The following is a 16,423-nucleotide window of genomic DNA, read 5'->3' as shown; positions in this document are numbered from 1 at the left end:
ATATTGTTCTCAAGTGTTGCTAACACATGCCACTGTTTTTGGTATGGCTTTTTAATATAATGGTGCTGTTCCGGCCTGTTCCGTTCCGTTCCGGCTTTTACACCGTCCCGAAATGTTTACCCACTTCCACATATGCCGGGGAACCCAATGCAAAAATTCCCAGGATCCACACTGAATTGTGCCCTATATCCATGATTTTATTCTACGACAGTGCCATAAAGCCCCAAATTATGTTTTTTTGTAGTTCATTCCCTAGCCCTGGATGTGTTGTGTGGTTGGATTGTGGTTTGTGGTGTTTCCATGGAAAAAATCATGAGGATCCCTGCCTGTTATCCACGTTTTGCATCATGGCTGCACCAACCAGTGGTGGATCCCTGATTTTGATGGTTCAGTCCATGGAGGCTGATGGGCTCTGTCATTGTATTGTGGTTTGGGGAGATTGCTCTGTAAAAAAACATGAAATCATAAGGATCCCTGAGGATCCTTGCCTGTTTTTTGTGCTGTGGCCATGCCCACGAGTGGTGAATCCCTGATTTTTGTGGTTCAGTCCACGGAGGCAGATGTGCTCAGTGATTGGATGATGGTTTTGTGGGTGTCCTCTTTAAATATCGTATGAATTCATGTTTTTTGATTTCATGAATCGTTTTACTTTCCTCTATTTTAAGCCTGTTTTATGCTATGTAGTCACTTCTTTTTTTAAGCAGTGCTGCTTTATTCATTGCAAATCCCCGGAGGAAGAGCAGGATATAATAAATGCAAACGAAGAATAAAACTTGCAAAGGCCACAATAATGCCTTTCCGCTTTATTCCGCTTTAATGCCACACGTCTCACTTCTGTGTGTTTGCTTTTATCGAAGTAACCATTCCTCCCTTCTGGCTTTTTGTCAGGGTCGCCAGCTCCTGTGGTTGCCCCCTTTATTAAACAAGAAAAGGGAACCTCTGTAGATTTAGAGACGTGATCAAATTGTTATTTTTGTGAACGGAGCGCAACGTGAAAGGCTCAAGCACCGCCCTTCCAGGGCCGCATTCCACTTCCTGTTCTTGCCCTTCGCTTCAGTCACGTGGGAATCTGCCAGGTCACACACACGGCGCCTCCCCCACCCAATCAGACGGTGAGCCTTAGGACAGCCTTTTCCCCCTCCCCCACCCTTCCCTCCACTTTTCCTGGGCTTTGGGTGCCGCCCTCAACCCTTGAGGCGGTGAGAGAGCGGGGGCGCGCGGCAGAGAGTAGCAACGAAGGGTGAGGCGGGGAGAGAAAACGAATAACGGTCTGCCAACCGCTGCCAAAGAATGCCCGGAGGGAGGCGCGCGGGAGTCTCCGGGGGGTGGTGGTAAAAGGGCGGTGTCCTCTCCGAGGAAGCTACTGATAGCCAATGGCTGTCAGGGCTTAGCAATGAGGGAGGGCTCCTGCCGTTCCTGTGGGAATGCCCTCCTCCCCCTCTCCCTCAACTAGGCGGGCTCTGGCTACTGTGGGCCCTGACGTTTCCTTCCTGTCCCTCCACCCCTGCTCCTTTCCACCCAAAGCAGGCTGGGAACTCTGGCCTCTTCCTCTCCCCTTATGTGCGTGTTATTCTCTTCGGAGGGGGCGGTGCGAGGGAGGGAAAGAAGGAAGGAAGGAAGGAGGCGCTCTTGAGGTGTGGCCTGGCAGTTGTTGGTGACATGGGCTGATCAGGTGCTTGTCCCCTTTGTGGTTTAGTTACCTGCATTGGAATCCGGCTTCTGTCTATGCTGGTTCGTGTGTGAGATTGTGTATAAAGAAGGGAGCTGGGATTTATGTCCTTTAATTTTCCTGGCATTGGGGTTTGCTTGTTTTTTGTATTCAAGTTTTTTTAAAAAAATGATTTAATGCTTTTTAAAAAAATACACTGTTTATATTCACTGCAGACGTGTGCTAAAATTCTGGCTTTCTCTCTTTTAATGTGCAGATAATCCAGCCTCAATGCAGCCGAACAGGAGACGCAAAATAGAGTGGGACAGCTTGTCCATTAGCTCACCTACCAAATACTACAAACTGACCAGAGAAGGGCCACCACATCCTTCCCCTAGCAGCAGTGGCTTTGGTGGCCCGACAGCTACATTCAGAAAGACTGAAACCTTGTATTCCCCAGAATCTTCCTATAAAGAGTTCTCAAGAACTTCATTCACAGCAGAGGATTCTTCCTCTGATGAATTTGAAATAGATGATGGGATCAGCAGCATGGTTAGGGAGAGCGTGGACCATTCCCTTTCCAGTAGAGCCCTGCTTGTAAAACATACAGTTTGTGACATGTCTAAGAGAAGTGTTACATCTTCATCTCGAGAATCTTTGAAACAAAAGGTATGTATCTGACATCAAAAACTGCAATACAAGAATTGTGGCTGATTTGCTTGTATGTGTTTTATTATATGTTTGTTTAAGAACATAAAAAGTGCCATGCTGGATCAGACCAAGGGTACATCTAGTCCAGCACTCTGTTCAGGGATGAACATGCAGGACATGGTGCAACAGCACCCTCCCACCCACGTTCTCCAGGCAACTGGTACACACAGGCTTACCGCCTCGAATACTGTAAATAGCACACAACCATCAAGACTAGTAGCCATTGATGGCCTTCTCCTCCAGGTATTTATCCAACCCCTTTTTAAAGCCATCCAAATTGGTGGCCATCGCTACATCCTGTGGTAGCGAATTCCATAATTTAACTATGCGCTGTGTGAAGAAGTACTTACTTTTATTTGTCCTGGATCTCCCACCAGTCAGCTTCATGGGATGACTCCAAGTTCTAGTATTATGGGAGAAGGAGAAAAATGTCTCCCAATCCACATTCTCCATACCATGCATAATTTTGCACACCTCTATCATGTCTCCCCTTAGCCTCCTTTTTTTTGTTATTGTTAAGCATAAAATGTTGCCATAGGAGCCATTACTGGCTTAGAAAATAACTAAAAATACATTAACAGAGCAATCCTATGTCCCCTAAACAGCATCGGGGGGGGGGGGGAATAGGATAGTTCGGATATTTAGATCAGATTGCAGACAGCACAGCACTTTTAACAGACCCCAGAACTGTTGTTTTTATACTGTTTGTTTTTTATGGTTTTAAATTTTGTATACTTTTTAATGTTCTCTGTTTTTAAGTTTTGTTAAAAACCAGAGAGCTTCGGCTATAAATCAAATCAAATCTGACCATGGAGCAAGGAGTCTGAGCTCCCCTCTTCCTCTCCATTGCAGTCAGTGCAGAGAGAATTGCACCAGTTGCCTAGGAGGGAAAAGGGGTGGTTCTGTGGGACGGGAGGGGATTGGGGAGATGGGCTTCCTCCTGCTCTGCAGAGCCCCAGCTAAACAGGTGAAAAGCCTATCTAGACAAAATGCAAAGCAGAACTTCTCCTGCTCTGCGTACGATGCCTGTCAGTCTCTGAGTTCAGAGGTTGACAGGCATCTTGATAGGATTGCACCCTAAGGTGTGTATGTTTTGGTAACTTCCCCTCTTTTTGAGGATAATTGCATTCTTCAAAAACTTGTTAACCTGTCCAGTAACTAAGGTCTTCATCCTGAATATTAAAAAAATAATCCTTAATAACTTCTGTTTTGGGGATGGAGATGTATTTAACTTGAAAGTACAAGAGCTTTTTCTATGTATATTGTAGAAGAAAGCAGAAAATGTAAATTGGAATACCAGCAGCTAACAGTTATATTTGCATGTAACTGAAAGCCAGAATTTTGGGGAACTGTTTTATCATTTATGAGCTGCATGCTAGTGCACACAGCCCTTTTACTCCTACTTGGCTTCTTCCGCCAGCAGTCCGGCTAAACTAACCAGAATCCAAAACATAAGAATAGCCATGCAAGGGTCAATCTAGTCCAGCACTCTGTTCACACAGTGACCAACCAGCTGTTGACCCACGGGCAGGACCAGCTGTTGATCCACAGGCAGGACACATGTGCAACAGCACCTTCCCATCCATGTTCCCCAGTATATATATAGGCTTACTACTTCTGATATTGGAGGTAGCACATAGCCATCAGGTCTAGTAGCCATTGATAGCCTTCTCCTCCAGGAATTTATCCAACCCCCTATTAAAGCCTTCCAAATTGGTGGCCATCACTACATCTTGTAGCGAATTCCATAGTTCTGAATCAGGGCTCCAAATACGCCATGAATCATGAATTGTGATTCTGGCTTGTACAGGGTGCAACAATATGGTAAGGTTTCAGATTCTAGCAAGTTTAGCTGCATCTGCTAGCAGAATGAGCCAAGTGAGAGTGAAAGTTCTTTGTGCACTAGCACACAGCTTGTACACAGTAAGCCAACATTTGGAATTCTGGTTTATTATTGTGTGCAAAATCATCCCTTGCTAGCTAACATACCATGTGGACATACTGTTTCTATGATTTGCATGCTAGGTATGTTATGTGCAGCTTACACTTTTCTTTATTGTTTAGAGCAAACAAGATGATTGTAATGATGCAAGCCCAAGCCTTACACCAAGTACTGAAAGAAAAGGTGCCTCAAAGGAAGCAGAGTCTGAATGTGGCCGGAGGAGAGCAAGGGACCAGGATCAAGACCAGGGCTCTCGAGTAATATACCGCAAAGCTCTACTGAGTATATTTGGTGGAGCACTGAAAGCCAGAAGACAGGCAGCATCTCCAAATGGAATTCATGTGGAAAGCCCTCATCATAGAAAAGAAGCATCTGGCTCAGCTGACAACTTGAAACATCTTTCAATAACATCAAAACCTGGAGAAGAGCAAGCTGGAAAAGATTCAGACTGCTTAAAACCTATAACAAAGGAGCAAATTAATATTTCTATCAGACAGGATAGAAAAAAGTCTTGTGGGTCAGATGGCAACTCAAGACATGTGTCTGTAGTTTCAAGATCAGTAGGAGAAAATGAACTTCAACAAGAGTCCTTTCCTAAAGCTGCTGCAAAAGAAGAAAACAATACTTCTAGACACAGTGGAAAAGAGGCTTCCAGACCAGGGGCCAGCTCAAGGCACATTCCTGTAAAACTAAACTTTGAAGATGAATGTGAATTTCAACAAGAGTCCAACTTTAAGAGAGCTGCTGCAAAAGAAGAAAATAGTACCTCTAGGCACAGTGAAAAAGAGGCTTCTAGACCAGGGGCCAGCTCAAGACACATTCCTGTAAAACCAAGATTTGAAGATGAATCTGACGTTCAACAAGAGTCCAACTTTAAGAAAACTGCTGCAAAAGAAGAACATAACATCTCTAAATACAGTGGAAAAGAGACTTCTAGACCAGGGGCCAGTTCAAGACACATTTTTGTTAAACAAAGATTTGAAGATGAATGTGAACTTCAACAGGAGTCCTTTCCTAAAGCTGCTGCAAAAGAAGAAAATAGTACCTCTAGGCACAGTGAAAAAGAAGCTTCCAGACCAGGGGCCAGCTCAAGACACATTTCTGTAAAACCAAGATTTGAAGATGAATCTGAACTTCAACAAGAGCCCAACTTTAAGAAAACTGCTGCAAAAGAAGAAAACAGTACCTGTAGGCACAGTGGAAAAGAGGCTTCTAGACCAGGAGCCAGCTCAAGACGCATTCCTGTAGTGTCAAGTTTTGAAGATGAATCTGAACTTCAGCAAGAGTCCAACTTTAAGAAAGCTGCTGCAAAGGAAGAAATCAATTCTAGGCACAGTGGAAAAGAGGCTTCTAGACCAGGAGCCAGCTCAAGACGCATTCCTGTAGTGTCAAGTTTTGAAGATGAATCTGAACTTCAGCAAGAGTCCAACTTTAAGAAAGCTGCTGCAAAGGAAGAAATCAATTCTAGGCACAGTGGAAAAGAGGCTTCCAGACCAGGAGCCAGCTCAAGACACATCTCTGAATTACCAAGATTTGAAGATAAACCAGACCTTAAACAGGAATCAAGTGGTCCACTAATTACAGTGGAAGATGACATTGGTACTTCTGTTGGATGGAGTAAAAAAAGGCCTTGCAGAGAGCCTTGCAGATCAGAAAAGAATTTTAAAAGCCCTTGTAACCTTTCACAAGTTGAAGGAGAACAAAAACATAAGCAAGATTCTACCAAACATCAAAGTAAAACCAGCGAAGAGCATGCTTGTGCCAATCTAAGTAAAAAGGAATCTTGGAGACCAGAAAACCACTTGAGATGTGTTTCTGAAGTTTCAAGATATGATGGTGAAACATTGAAGCAGGATTGCAGCAATCAGAAAACTACTGCAAAAGACACTAATGCTTCCACAAAACAAAAAAACATGTTGAAAGAAAAATGCACTTCTCCCAGTTCATTTGACACACAGAGTGATGCTAAAAATAAGTTTGTGAATTTCCAGAGGACAGTTATTGTTGAACCTTCTCCAAAACTTGTGTTTGTGGATGAACACGATTCAGAAGTAGATCAGCAGGTGAGGCATTGCTGTAGGGGAGTGTTTCTCAAATGAAACCATTGCTAAATGTTCCCGGGTTGTCATTGATTTCATCCAAATGAACAGCTAGCACCCAAACTAAAAGTAAATGCATCTAAGATTCAGGCTAGAAAATCCCATAGTTTAGATTTCCTTAAGATAGACTTAAGGACTTTCTTTAATCATTAAATTTGTAGGAACTGAATGTAGTTTACTTAGGGTGCAATCCAATGCATGTTTAAGACAGAAAAAATGTCCTACAGCTCCCAGCATCCCCCAGTCAACCATGCTAGTTGGTGCATGCTGGGTGCTGTAAAACTTTTTTTTCTGTTTAATCACACATGAGACAAAAGAGTTATTTTAATGGTGACATTCAGAATGCTTAGGAATGGCCACACACACTTAGCAGTTTCACAATTGAGAGAAGATGAAAGGATATTATTCCTTAGATTGGTGATAAAAAGAAACAACTTCTTATTAATATAGCAGTTGCCATGCAGAGATGCACAAAACCCATTTTCTATTTCTTTTTAAGATTCCATATCAGCTTTTCTTAAGGTTGCATAATTCATTTTGTGCTGTACAGTATAAGTGATTTAATAGGTTAATTACCCAGAGTGATGTAGTAGCTGTCCCTGGTAAATAAGAAACTGCGAGGCTAATATGCTGTTCTTTAAATGTTCATCTTCTAGCTATGTGTTGGATAGCCTGTTATATTTTAAGAGCTCAGTTTATTGTTGCTTTACATGTACAAAAATTCTATATTTGCTTGCTACCTCTGGACGTTTTGGCTTCACTCCTTGATTCTCTACTGTGATAGTATTCAAATCTTGCTTTACTCTTAGCATGAACCAAATTTGACATGGCAAGCCTAGCAAAGGTTAATTTTTTTAAAAAAAGTCTAGCTGGATAGCACCTATATTGTTAATTGAGTTAAAAAAAGGAAAGTTATTTCTTATTATGTACTAATGGAACTGAGTTATATTTCTTTGCAGTGGGTAAATAAAATTGGTTTTAGACATTCTTAAGCCAATGACCTACTTTGCCTTTCATATATTTGTGCAAAGTAAGAGTTTTAAATACAGTGTCTTTCCAGATGTAGACCTGGTTTGGACATCACAACAACTCACAGTTTAAATAAACTGTGGGTGGTTGTGAATGAGTGGGAGTGAGCGAGTGTGCTGGCTGCCAACCACTCACCTGTGCCTTGTGGTCTGTAAGTCTGGGTTATTCCTCCTCCAACAACCTACAAGCCCAAGTTTGCATATTATGCTGAACAACACAGGGACAGAACATCCTTAGCTTGTTTAGCTCATCGGAAGCAGATGAGCAGTTGGGAGTTGGCCCACATACTCACTCTTGAAGAACCCATGGTTTGTTTTAATGTGGGTCATTGTGATGTCTGATGAAGTGGCCCATAGAAGAACATGCATTTTGTACTGTTTCTCTCCTTCCCTGTCCCCTGGCTACCTCTCCTTTTGTTACTAATATCTGTTTGTAATATCAAACAACAAAAACACTTGTGCAGTTAAGAAACTAATCAGATTCAAGATGATGATGATGATGATTATATCCCGCCTTTTTTCCTCCAAGGAATCCAAGGCAGTGTACATAATCTCCCTCCTCTCCATTTTTATCCTCACAACAACAACCCTGTGAGGTAGGTTGCGCTGAGAGTCTGTGACTGGTCCAAAGTCACCCAATGGGTTTCCATGGCCGAGTGGGGACTAGAGCCCGGGTCTCCCAACTCCCAGTCCAACACTTTAGCCACTCCACCACACAGAATTCTCACTGATCTTTTTTGTTCACTTTTTGATCTGCAGTTTATGGAACAAGAAAAAGAACCCTCAGTTGGAAGTGATTGGTCTGACATGGAGGATGCAGAACCACTAACTACTTTCTCACAGGAGGATTCCATCCCAAACCACAGTACTTCAGAAGTAGTGGAGACTTCAGTGTTGGCAACAGAGTTTGTGATGTATCCTCCTCATTTGTACAGTCATGGGATGAGTGATTATGCGAAGTACTGGAGAAACAGCCCCAAGCCAACAGGTTGTCCTTCCTTTTCAAGCCCCTCTGAAGACATTTCATATGCCAGTCATCTTTGTGATATTTCTTCAGATACCTCAACAGGTATCCCATCAAATACATCAAGAGATAAAGAACCTTCAGTGGAAAGTGTGTATGGCACACCACGATCAGTCAGTTCTCCGTTGATCTGCAAGGAGAAAAGTAGACGAAGGAGTATGGAAGTAGCGTCATGTGTTCCTATCTTCTCCACATCACGCAAGTCGGACTCTCACATTAATAATCATTTAAACCAGAATTTGCCTGGTGACTTACCTAAATATTTAGAAGAAGGGTTTATTGATACCCACTGCCATCTGGATATGTTATATTCAAAGATAGCTTTCAGGGGCACCTTTTCTAAGTTTCGAAAGACTTATGATAGCACCTTTCCTGAAGAATTTCAAGGCTGTATAGCTGATTTTTGTGACCCTCGTACCTTGAACAACTTCTTATGGGAAGATTTATTAAAGGAAGACATGGTTTGGGGGGCTTTTGGCTGTCATCCACACTTTGCACGTTACTACACAGACGTTCATGAAAGAAATCTTTTACAGGCAATGAGGCACCCCAAAGCTATTGCCTTTGGAGAAATGGGGCTGGATTACTCTTATAAGTGTAGTACTGAAGTCCCAAAGCAGCATAAGGTAAAGGGCTCTGCTTCTAGTTTGTTGGGCTTGTGTATCTTGCTTTGTGGGTATATTTGAAACCTGCCATTCAGTGTGTATTAGATTATGTAAATTTCTAAAGTTGTGAAGCAGTAAGCCCTCAGTTGGAATGATTAACCACCTTTTGGGAAAATACCTTGCCAGACCACTGCTCAAACTATTCTATGATCCACAGGATAAATAGGTGCATTGCTAAATAATGTTTGAACACTGGTTAAAAATGGCTATGTGCAATGTTGCTATAGTGCATTGGGAGTATTATGTAACTGAAATGGTTCAAAGTAAGACCTTGTCCAGTTTTTCTAATGTCTAGACTCATAACAAGCTTTGATTAAGATACATTAGCAAAGGAGGCAAATGCTTGTCAACTGTAAAGCATATAGGATATATGTAGCATGTGATTTCTATATTCAAAAGGCAGTGTGGTGATATTACAGTGGTGAACTGAGTGCAAATTTATTTATTTATTACATTTTTATACCGCCCAATAGCCGAAGCTCTCTGGGCGGTTCATAAAAATTAAAACCATAATAAAACAACCGACAGGTTAAAAAACACAAATACTGCCACTAGTAATGGCTTATTACTAGTGGTAGTATTTGATCAGTAGCTCAGTTAAGTGGCCAAAACAGGAGGAACAGCATCTGTTGTCTTAACTGTTCTTTATGTTTCATCAATAGGTGAAAAAGAGGACCTATTAATATTCTAACAAATTGTATAGACATAATTAGATCTGATTATCCAATGTTAAAGTAATCTGAGAATTTTTCACATGCAAAAGCACCATATACAATACAGACTGGGAAGCTCAGACTGTCTACTTCGATGCAATTGTCCTTTGAAATAAATAGAATCTGTGCTACAGGAGAGGCTTTCTTTAGTTTTGTGATTTTTTAAAACTGACTGTTGATAAAAGTAAGAGTATAAATGGTACTGGCTGGACGTGATACTAGAATATTTCCCCCATATCTTGCCTTTTGTTCTCAGGACAGTTCTAATGGCATTTGAAGATGTGCTGCTTTCTCACTTGCTTCAGGTATTTGAAAGGCAACTGAATCTAGCTGTTTCCTTAAGGAAGCCATTGGTAATTCACTGCAGAGATGCTGATGCTGATCTGTTGGAAATCATGAAAAGATGTGTACCAAAAGACTACAAAATACACAGGTAATTGTACTAAATACCTCTAAGTTCTGCCATTCTATTAAAAACTGTTGAAGGCCGGGGTCCTAAAATTCTGTATGGTGGTGTTTGTTATGGAATGTAGAACATCTATGTAAAATTCTAGAAACTTATGTGGAACCTCCCTTTCCCCAGATCTTAGCTTCATTCTTTGTTTTTGTTTTTTAAATCAAATTTCATGGTTGGAAAGCAGTGTGTGACAGTCTTTACTAAAAACATTGTAAAGTGTCAATGAAGATTTGAATAGGTATGTACAGAATATCTTGCATAGCACAGCCATCCCCCCAGGAATCTCGGGCCATGTCATCTTGCCTTCATGAGCCTTTTTATTCGCATCACCTAACTCCTTCTATTTCTAACCTCAAACAATTGAACACCAAATTCTAAGCAAAACCCCAGATCTTTCCAGTAAACGAATTGTATAACAATGTAACATTTAATATTTACTCACTTTGTCTAATTTATTAATTATTACACTTAATGACCTAGTTCACATTTAACGCCTACCCATGATTTATTTAACTCATAGATTGCTAAATTCTGGCTTGTTGTGATATGAGTACCAAGGCGTACTAACAAATCATACTTTGTTAACCATGAAACACCCAGAAAGAGAAACCATAGTTTGTTGTTGGGTTGTGAACACTGTCCAGGTTTGCACAGTTGGGGAAGGAAATAAACCACCATAGCTTATTTTTCCACTCTGCACATGCTGGTTGTGTACCTCATAATTACCATAATTATCCTTGCCAGGTGCAGTTTGTTGTGTCATCCGAACCCAGCAAAGGTGGGCTTACAAATAGCCTGGAACCCTATATCTTTTTTAATTAAAAACATTCCCATTCAATGTTTCTGACCAGACTTCTAAAATCATAGATGAAAATTAAGGTATTACCAGAATAGAAGATCTCCGTTTCTACGGAGCTGGATTCCATAATTGCTTGTTTTAGAATATTCTGTGCATTTCTCCCTCAGCTAATTTTAACAAGGGTGGCTTTTAATCCGGGGTGGGTGGGGGGGTAGAATAACAGTATAGAAAAAAATTAACAGTATGGCAGTGACAAGGCTAAATGCAGATGTGTTACTTGCTTTCTGGTTTTTAGCATTGCATACCTTATTGTTTTCCTGCTGCTGATCTTCTTATGGTGTATAATGACCGTTGCTTTCTCTCTCCTTTTAGGCATTGCTTTACTGGTAGATACAGCGTCATAGAACCATTATTGGACTACTTTCCAAATCTTACTGTTGGATTTACAGCATTACTGACGTATCCATCAGCTAATGAGGCTAGAGAGTCGGTTCGAAAAATCCCTTTAAAGAGAATAGTTGTAGAAACAGATGCACCTTATTTCCTTCCTAGGCAGGTAAGGTGTTTGGAGTTTTAAAAATTCCATTATCTCTCAATTCTGTCTTTCTGTTTAATACTGCATGAATAGAGTGACCATCCTTATTTTTGGGTTTGGTAGGAAAGGAAATGTTAATATGTGTGAAATCGGACATATTGCTACCTCTCTATAAGGTTTAGGATGGGGCACGCCATCAACATGGTAGCTTGTAAACTAGAAAATGAAATGCTTATGCTGGAGATGCACAATTTGGTTATGAAGGACTAAAAGACTAGCCTTGGTTCTGTACGTTTCCAAGCTCAGTCGAAACATTGAATGCAGTTTTTATAACACAAACACAACTATCTCCTAGAATGCACTTCTACGAATATTCATTGCTATGGCATGTTCTGAGTACTTAGGATGTAATGGTATCCCCCCAAAAATGAAAGTGCTTGGAGAATTCTCTGAACAAATAACAGCACCATAAATGTAATTGCAGTCTTGTAGGGCTTACTGTAAAACACAGATCTCAGTGTATTGGGACAGTAGAGTTTTGCCCAAAATTACACTTGTACCCCACCTCATTTAAAAAACATTTTTTCATAAACAAACAGAACCATAGCTCAGCCCCTGTTGAATTATGTTCTTCCATCATGCTAGTAAAGTTGATAGGCCATGTATGTTACATTATGAATATTGGTAGGGTGCTTTCTCAGGGCCTTGCAGTGCTGCCAAGTTGAAGAATATTTCAGTTGGAATAAGAAGGGGTTATGTTCTGGAAATAGTTGTGAATTGGGTGGAGAATGGAGGGGCTGTTTTTCTTCACCTGGGGAAGATCACTGTGGTGGGAATATATAGATTGGGGGATGGTGGGAGGTCAGAATGTTCCTGAGCTCTTTTAGTTGTCAGAGAAATACAGAAGAGATGAAGATAACTTGAATGCTTCAGATGAAATGAAACTGTTTGAAATGAACTGTGCGTGAACACTACTCAAACCCCTCTCCAATCCTCACTGAGAAATATGTGGTGGCGGTTGTTGAGGGAAGGGGCAGACTAATCGTCTCCTTCTGAAAATTCCCACTCTGCCTCCCCAAGGAAAATCCTTTTGAATATGTTCGTGGGTGTTGCAGTTGCATGTCAACAGTGGATAACAAAGAGATGATGGAAAAATGTTATCAAGTGGTCCTTGATCTTATGAATGGCAGAAGCTGGGAATAAATCAAAGAGGATGAGTAGATTTATCAGCAGCTGTTTTCTTACCCTAGTTCGCATTTAACAACCTAGAGTATGGGTTAAATTGTGGGTTGTTCAATAGTGGGTTGTCATTATGTGTGAACCCTGCACTATAGGTTCTTAATAATGAACAAGATGCACATTCCAGAGACATCCGGAGAGGAATACCACATATATGTGTTTCTATCCAAATGTTAGAAGCCTCCAAGCCAAAATTAGAGAGTTGGGGTGCCTGGTTTTAAAGAAGAGCCTAGGTATAGCGGGCATTATGAAAAACTGGTGGAATGTATACAGTGGGATATTATCTCTAGATATAAACTCTATAGGAAGGACAGGGAATGGTGTACTGGAGGAGGTGTTGCTCTGTACGTCAAAGGGGCATAGTGTCGAGCAGACTAGAAAACCTAAAAGGGAGAGAGGCTTCCACAGAAGCACTGTGGGTGACACTGCCAGGCTCCAAAACCAATTTAGTACTAGGAACATGCTGTTACCCCCTAGACCCAGAACACTCAGGGTGATCTTGAGATGGAAAATGAAATCAGGGAGGCCTCTAAATGAGGAAGTGTTTTAATAATGGGTGACTTCAATAACACCCACATTGAATTGATAAATGCATGTTCCAGTCATGACAAAGATGTTAAATTTTTTGATGCCTTAAAGACTGTGCCCCAGAACAGTTGGTCATGGAACTCCCCAGAGGGGAGGTGCCCCTGGATTTAACCCTAAATGGTGTTGCTCAGGATCCAGAACAATATGTGAATATTGAAAGTAGTGACCACAGTGGTATCTGATTTAATATATATTTAAATGGGAAATTTCCAAGGAAATCCAACGCAGTCACATTTGACTTCAAAAAAGGAAATTTCTCTAAAATGAGGGAGTCAAGAGGGTTAAATCCCTTCAAAATCCCTTCCTAAAAAGGATATTGTGGAGTTGGAGAAAGTTCAAAAAAGAGGAACTAAAATGATCAGTAGGCTGGAACATCTGCCCCGTGATGAAAGGTTATAGCAGCTGGGATTGTTTAACTTAGAAAAAAGGCAAGCAAGGAGGGACATGACAGAGGTATACAAAATTATGTATGGTTTGGTGAAAGTGTACAGAGAGACTCTTTTCTTCTTCTATCATAATACGAGAACCCAGGGTATTCCCTTGAAGCTGATTGGTGAGAGATTCAAGACGGACAAAACAGTCCATAGTTAAATTATGAAATTCACTTTCACAAGAAGGAGTGACAGCCATCAATTTGGATGGCTTTAAAAGAGGATTGGATAAATTCATATTGATTGCTATTAGTCCTGATGGCTGTATGCTATTTCCAGTATCAGAGGCAGTATGCCTATGTACACTAGTTGCTGGGGAACATGGGTGGAAGGGTGCTGTTGCACTGTGTCCTGCTTTGTTGGCCCCTAGCCAACAGCTGGTTCATAGAATCATAGAATAGCAGAGTTGGAAGGGGCCTACAAGGCCACTGGTAGGCCCCCTAGTTCACCCAGTGGCCAACTACATGGTTGGCCACTGGGTGAACAGAATGCTGGACTAGATGGACTTGTCTGATCCAGCATGGCTCTTCTTAATTTCATAACAACCCCAGAGTTTACAATCCAACAACAAACATGGGTTCTCTTCCTGGGTTGTTCGTGATTAGCAACCTACAAGTTCAACTGTAGTGCACAGTTCACATGTAATGACAATCATACTCTGGATTGTTGTTATATGCTAACCAGGCCACTATATCCAAAGTCAACAAGATAAGATACTGTGCCAGATAGATTGCTGATCTGAGCAATGTAGCAGTTGTGTTTGCAGTTTCATGAAGACTTGTAGCCTCAAAATTTCACTCAATGTATCCAGCACAAGATGTGATCATTCTTAACCACTCAAATCTGGATTCTAGTTAGTTCTAACCTGCAGAATTGAAATAACCTGCTATATTACTAATGTTCCTGCTTCTTTTTTCCAGGTGCCCAAAAGTGTATGCCAGTATTCACACCCAGGAGTAGCTCTGCACACAGTGAAAGAAATTGCCCGCCTCAAGGAGGTGCCATTGTCAGTCATGTTAGCTATTCTAAGGCGAAATACCAACAAAATGTATGACTTATAGGAAGGTGCAAGGGGATATGAAAGAGCTGATGAGGAAAGGCTTCTAGATCTTTTATATTATGTTTTATTATGTTTTCGTATTTTATGGTTTTAAAATTTGTTTAGTCAGCCGCCCAGAGAACTTTGGTTATTCGGCAGTGTACAAATGTGATAAAGAAGTGATTCTGTTCCCTTTAAGTGTTTATTTTTTAATGTGAATGTAGATTTGGGCTTGCACACCAGCTTGAATATTTTGACTTGTGGGAACAAGGAAAATATTAACAAGTGCTTAATTGATGCACAATCCTTTAAAATGTACACATTTTCCTGATTTCCTCCCTGCAGTTATTTGTTGCCTGCCATTTAAGGTGCCTTAATGTTGATTTTATTCCTATGATTAGCTTTCCTTTTTAATTACTAATCCTGGAGGGCAATGAAGATAACAAACTGTCTGCATTTTAATTTTTAAATTTGTATTAACATATTCTAAAAAGATAACTTGAGCATTTTTGGGAGGTCTACTTCATCAGAAAGGAAAAATCTAGGTGTTGTTGATTTAGTATGAAGAAACTTACCCGGAACTAAAGAGCTCTTCAATGATTGAGGTTGTATCTGACCAGGTAACTTCTGCAGTGTTACTTCTTTGTTGTTTACCACCATTAAAACATTCCCACCTTTTGATGTAGTGTGAATGGAGAAATATGCTCAAAGGAATAATGAAGTGCATTTCCTGAATATGATAGTTAAAATTCTTTCAATATCTGTTAGTACAATGGATCTTATCAAAGGATGACTGTAAAGTACATGGCAAGAATTAGTTTTTAAAGAGAAAAGGAACTTGCCTAAAAATTCACAGATACTGATTAAGAGGCTGGTTGTCAAAGTCATGTTCATTAGATATATACTATGTAGGCCTGAAGAAACCTAACTGCATGCAAGGCAATGGAATAAAGGCAAGAGAGTGAAATAAGGTTCTTGAGATTATTTCATGGAAAACCATGGTTAATTTTTAATTTTATTTTAAATTAGGCCAGCTTTAATCACTTCAATGAGTTCCTTTTTAATAAGGAAAATTACATGTTTATATAATGTTATGTATTATTTGGACTTCAAAGAGCTTATTTGTAAATAAATGTATTTTTATAGAAATGCTCATGTTTGATTATATTATTGGCTCTTGTCAGTGAGGCAAGAAATTAAACTCTTGTCAATAACATTGAAAGCAAGCATTGTTTCTCTACTTTACCTTTGTCTTCAAGACAGCATGTTATATGCATGCAAAGGTTCTTTCTGTAGATACTTCTATTCATGTTCTCCACTGTTTGTGAAAATAACCTCTGAAATAATTTCCCCTTCTCATGTGTGTGAGATGTATGCTTGTATTCAGGAATGACAATAAAACCATGCTCCCCACCTCCAAGTCAGACAGCTGTCGCTTTTGTATTCTTAAGACACTGTCAGAAAAAAAGCTTAGATGCTTTGACACTATGAAACTCCTTATTCTC

The 16,423-nt window shown here is 40.5% G+C and overlaps 1 protein-coding gene across 5 annotated transcripts; it reads left to right on the top strand.

Moving 5' to 3' along the window:
* The first annotated feature begins 1,179 nt into the window (after positions 1-1,179).
* TATDN2 (TatD DNase domain containing 2) lies at positions 1,180-16,338 on the top strand. 5 transcript variants are annotated; one of them, XM_063121430.1, is made up of 7 exons: positions 1,180-1,240; positions 1,926-2,317; positions 4,424-6,364; positions 8,188-9,078; positions 10,136-10,263; positions 11,459-11,642; positions 14,800-16,338. In XM_063121430.1, exons 2-7 carry the CDS (start codon positions 1,940-1,942, stop codon positions 14,938-14,940), a joined length of 3,663 nt encoding a protein of 1,220 aa, XP_062977500.1. In that variant the 5' UTR covers positions 1,180-1,240; positions 1,926-1,939; the 3' UTR covers positions 14,941-16,338. The 5 variants fall into 5 exon arrangements, with proteins under 5 accessions (XP_062977500.1, XP_062977498.1, XP_062977501.1 ...); XM_063121428.1 differs by lacking the exon at positions 1,180-1,240 and adding an exon at positions 1,605-1,672; XM_063121427.1 differs by lacking the exon at positions 1,180-1,240 and adding an exon at positions 1,659-1,731.
* Positions 16,339-16,423: the final 85 nt, after the last annotated feature.

Source organism: Elgaria multicarinata, chromosome 3 (assembly GCF_023053635.1).
Source record: "Elgaria multicarinata webbii isolate HBS135686 ecotype San Diego chromosome 3, rElgMul1.1.pri, whole genome shotgun sequence".
NCBI classification, from domain to species: domain Eukaryota; kingdom Metazoa; phylum Chordata; class Lepidosauria; order Squamata; family Anguidae; genus Elgaria; species Elgaria multicarinata.
This window is presented reverse-complemented; position numbering and strand designations above follow the sequence as displayed.

Bases quoted from the DNA above. Each gene is read 5' to 3' on its own strand.
- TATDN2 (XM_063121430.1), top strand. From the start codon at position 1,940: ATGCAGCCGAACAGGAGACGCAAAATAGAGTGGGACAGCTTGTCCATT. The intron at 6,365-8,187 runs GTGAGGCATTGC...TTTGATCTGCAG, and splicing joins ATTCAGAAGTAGATCAGCAG to TTTATGGAACAAGAAAAAGA. The intron at 10,264-11,458 runs GTAATTGTACTA...CTCTCCTTTTAG, and splicing joins AAAGACTACAAAATACACAG to GCATTGCTTTACTGGTAGAT.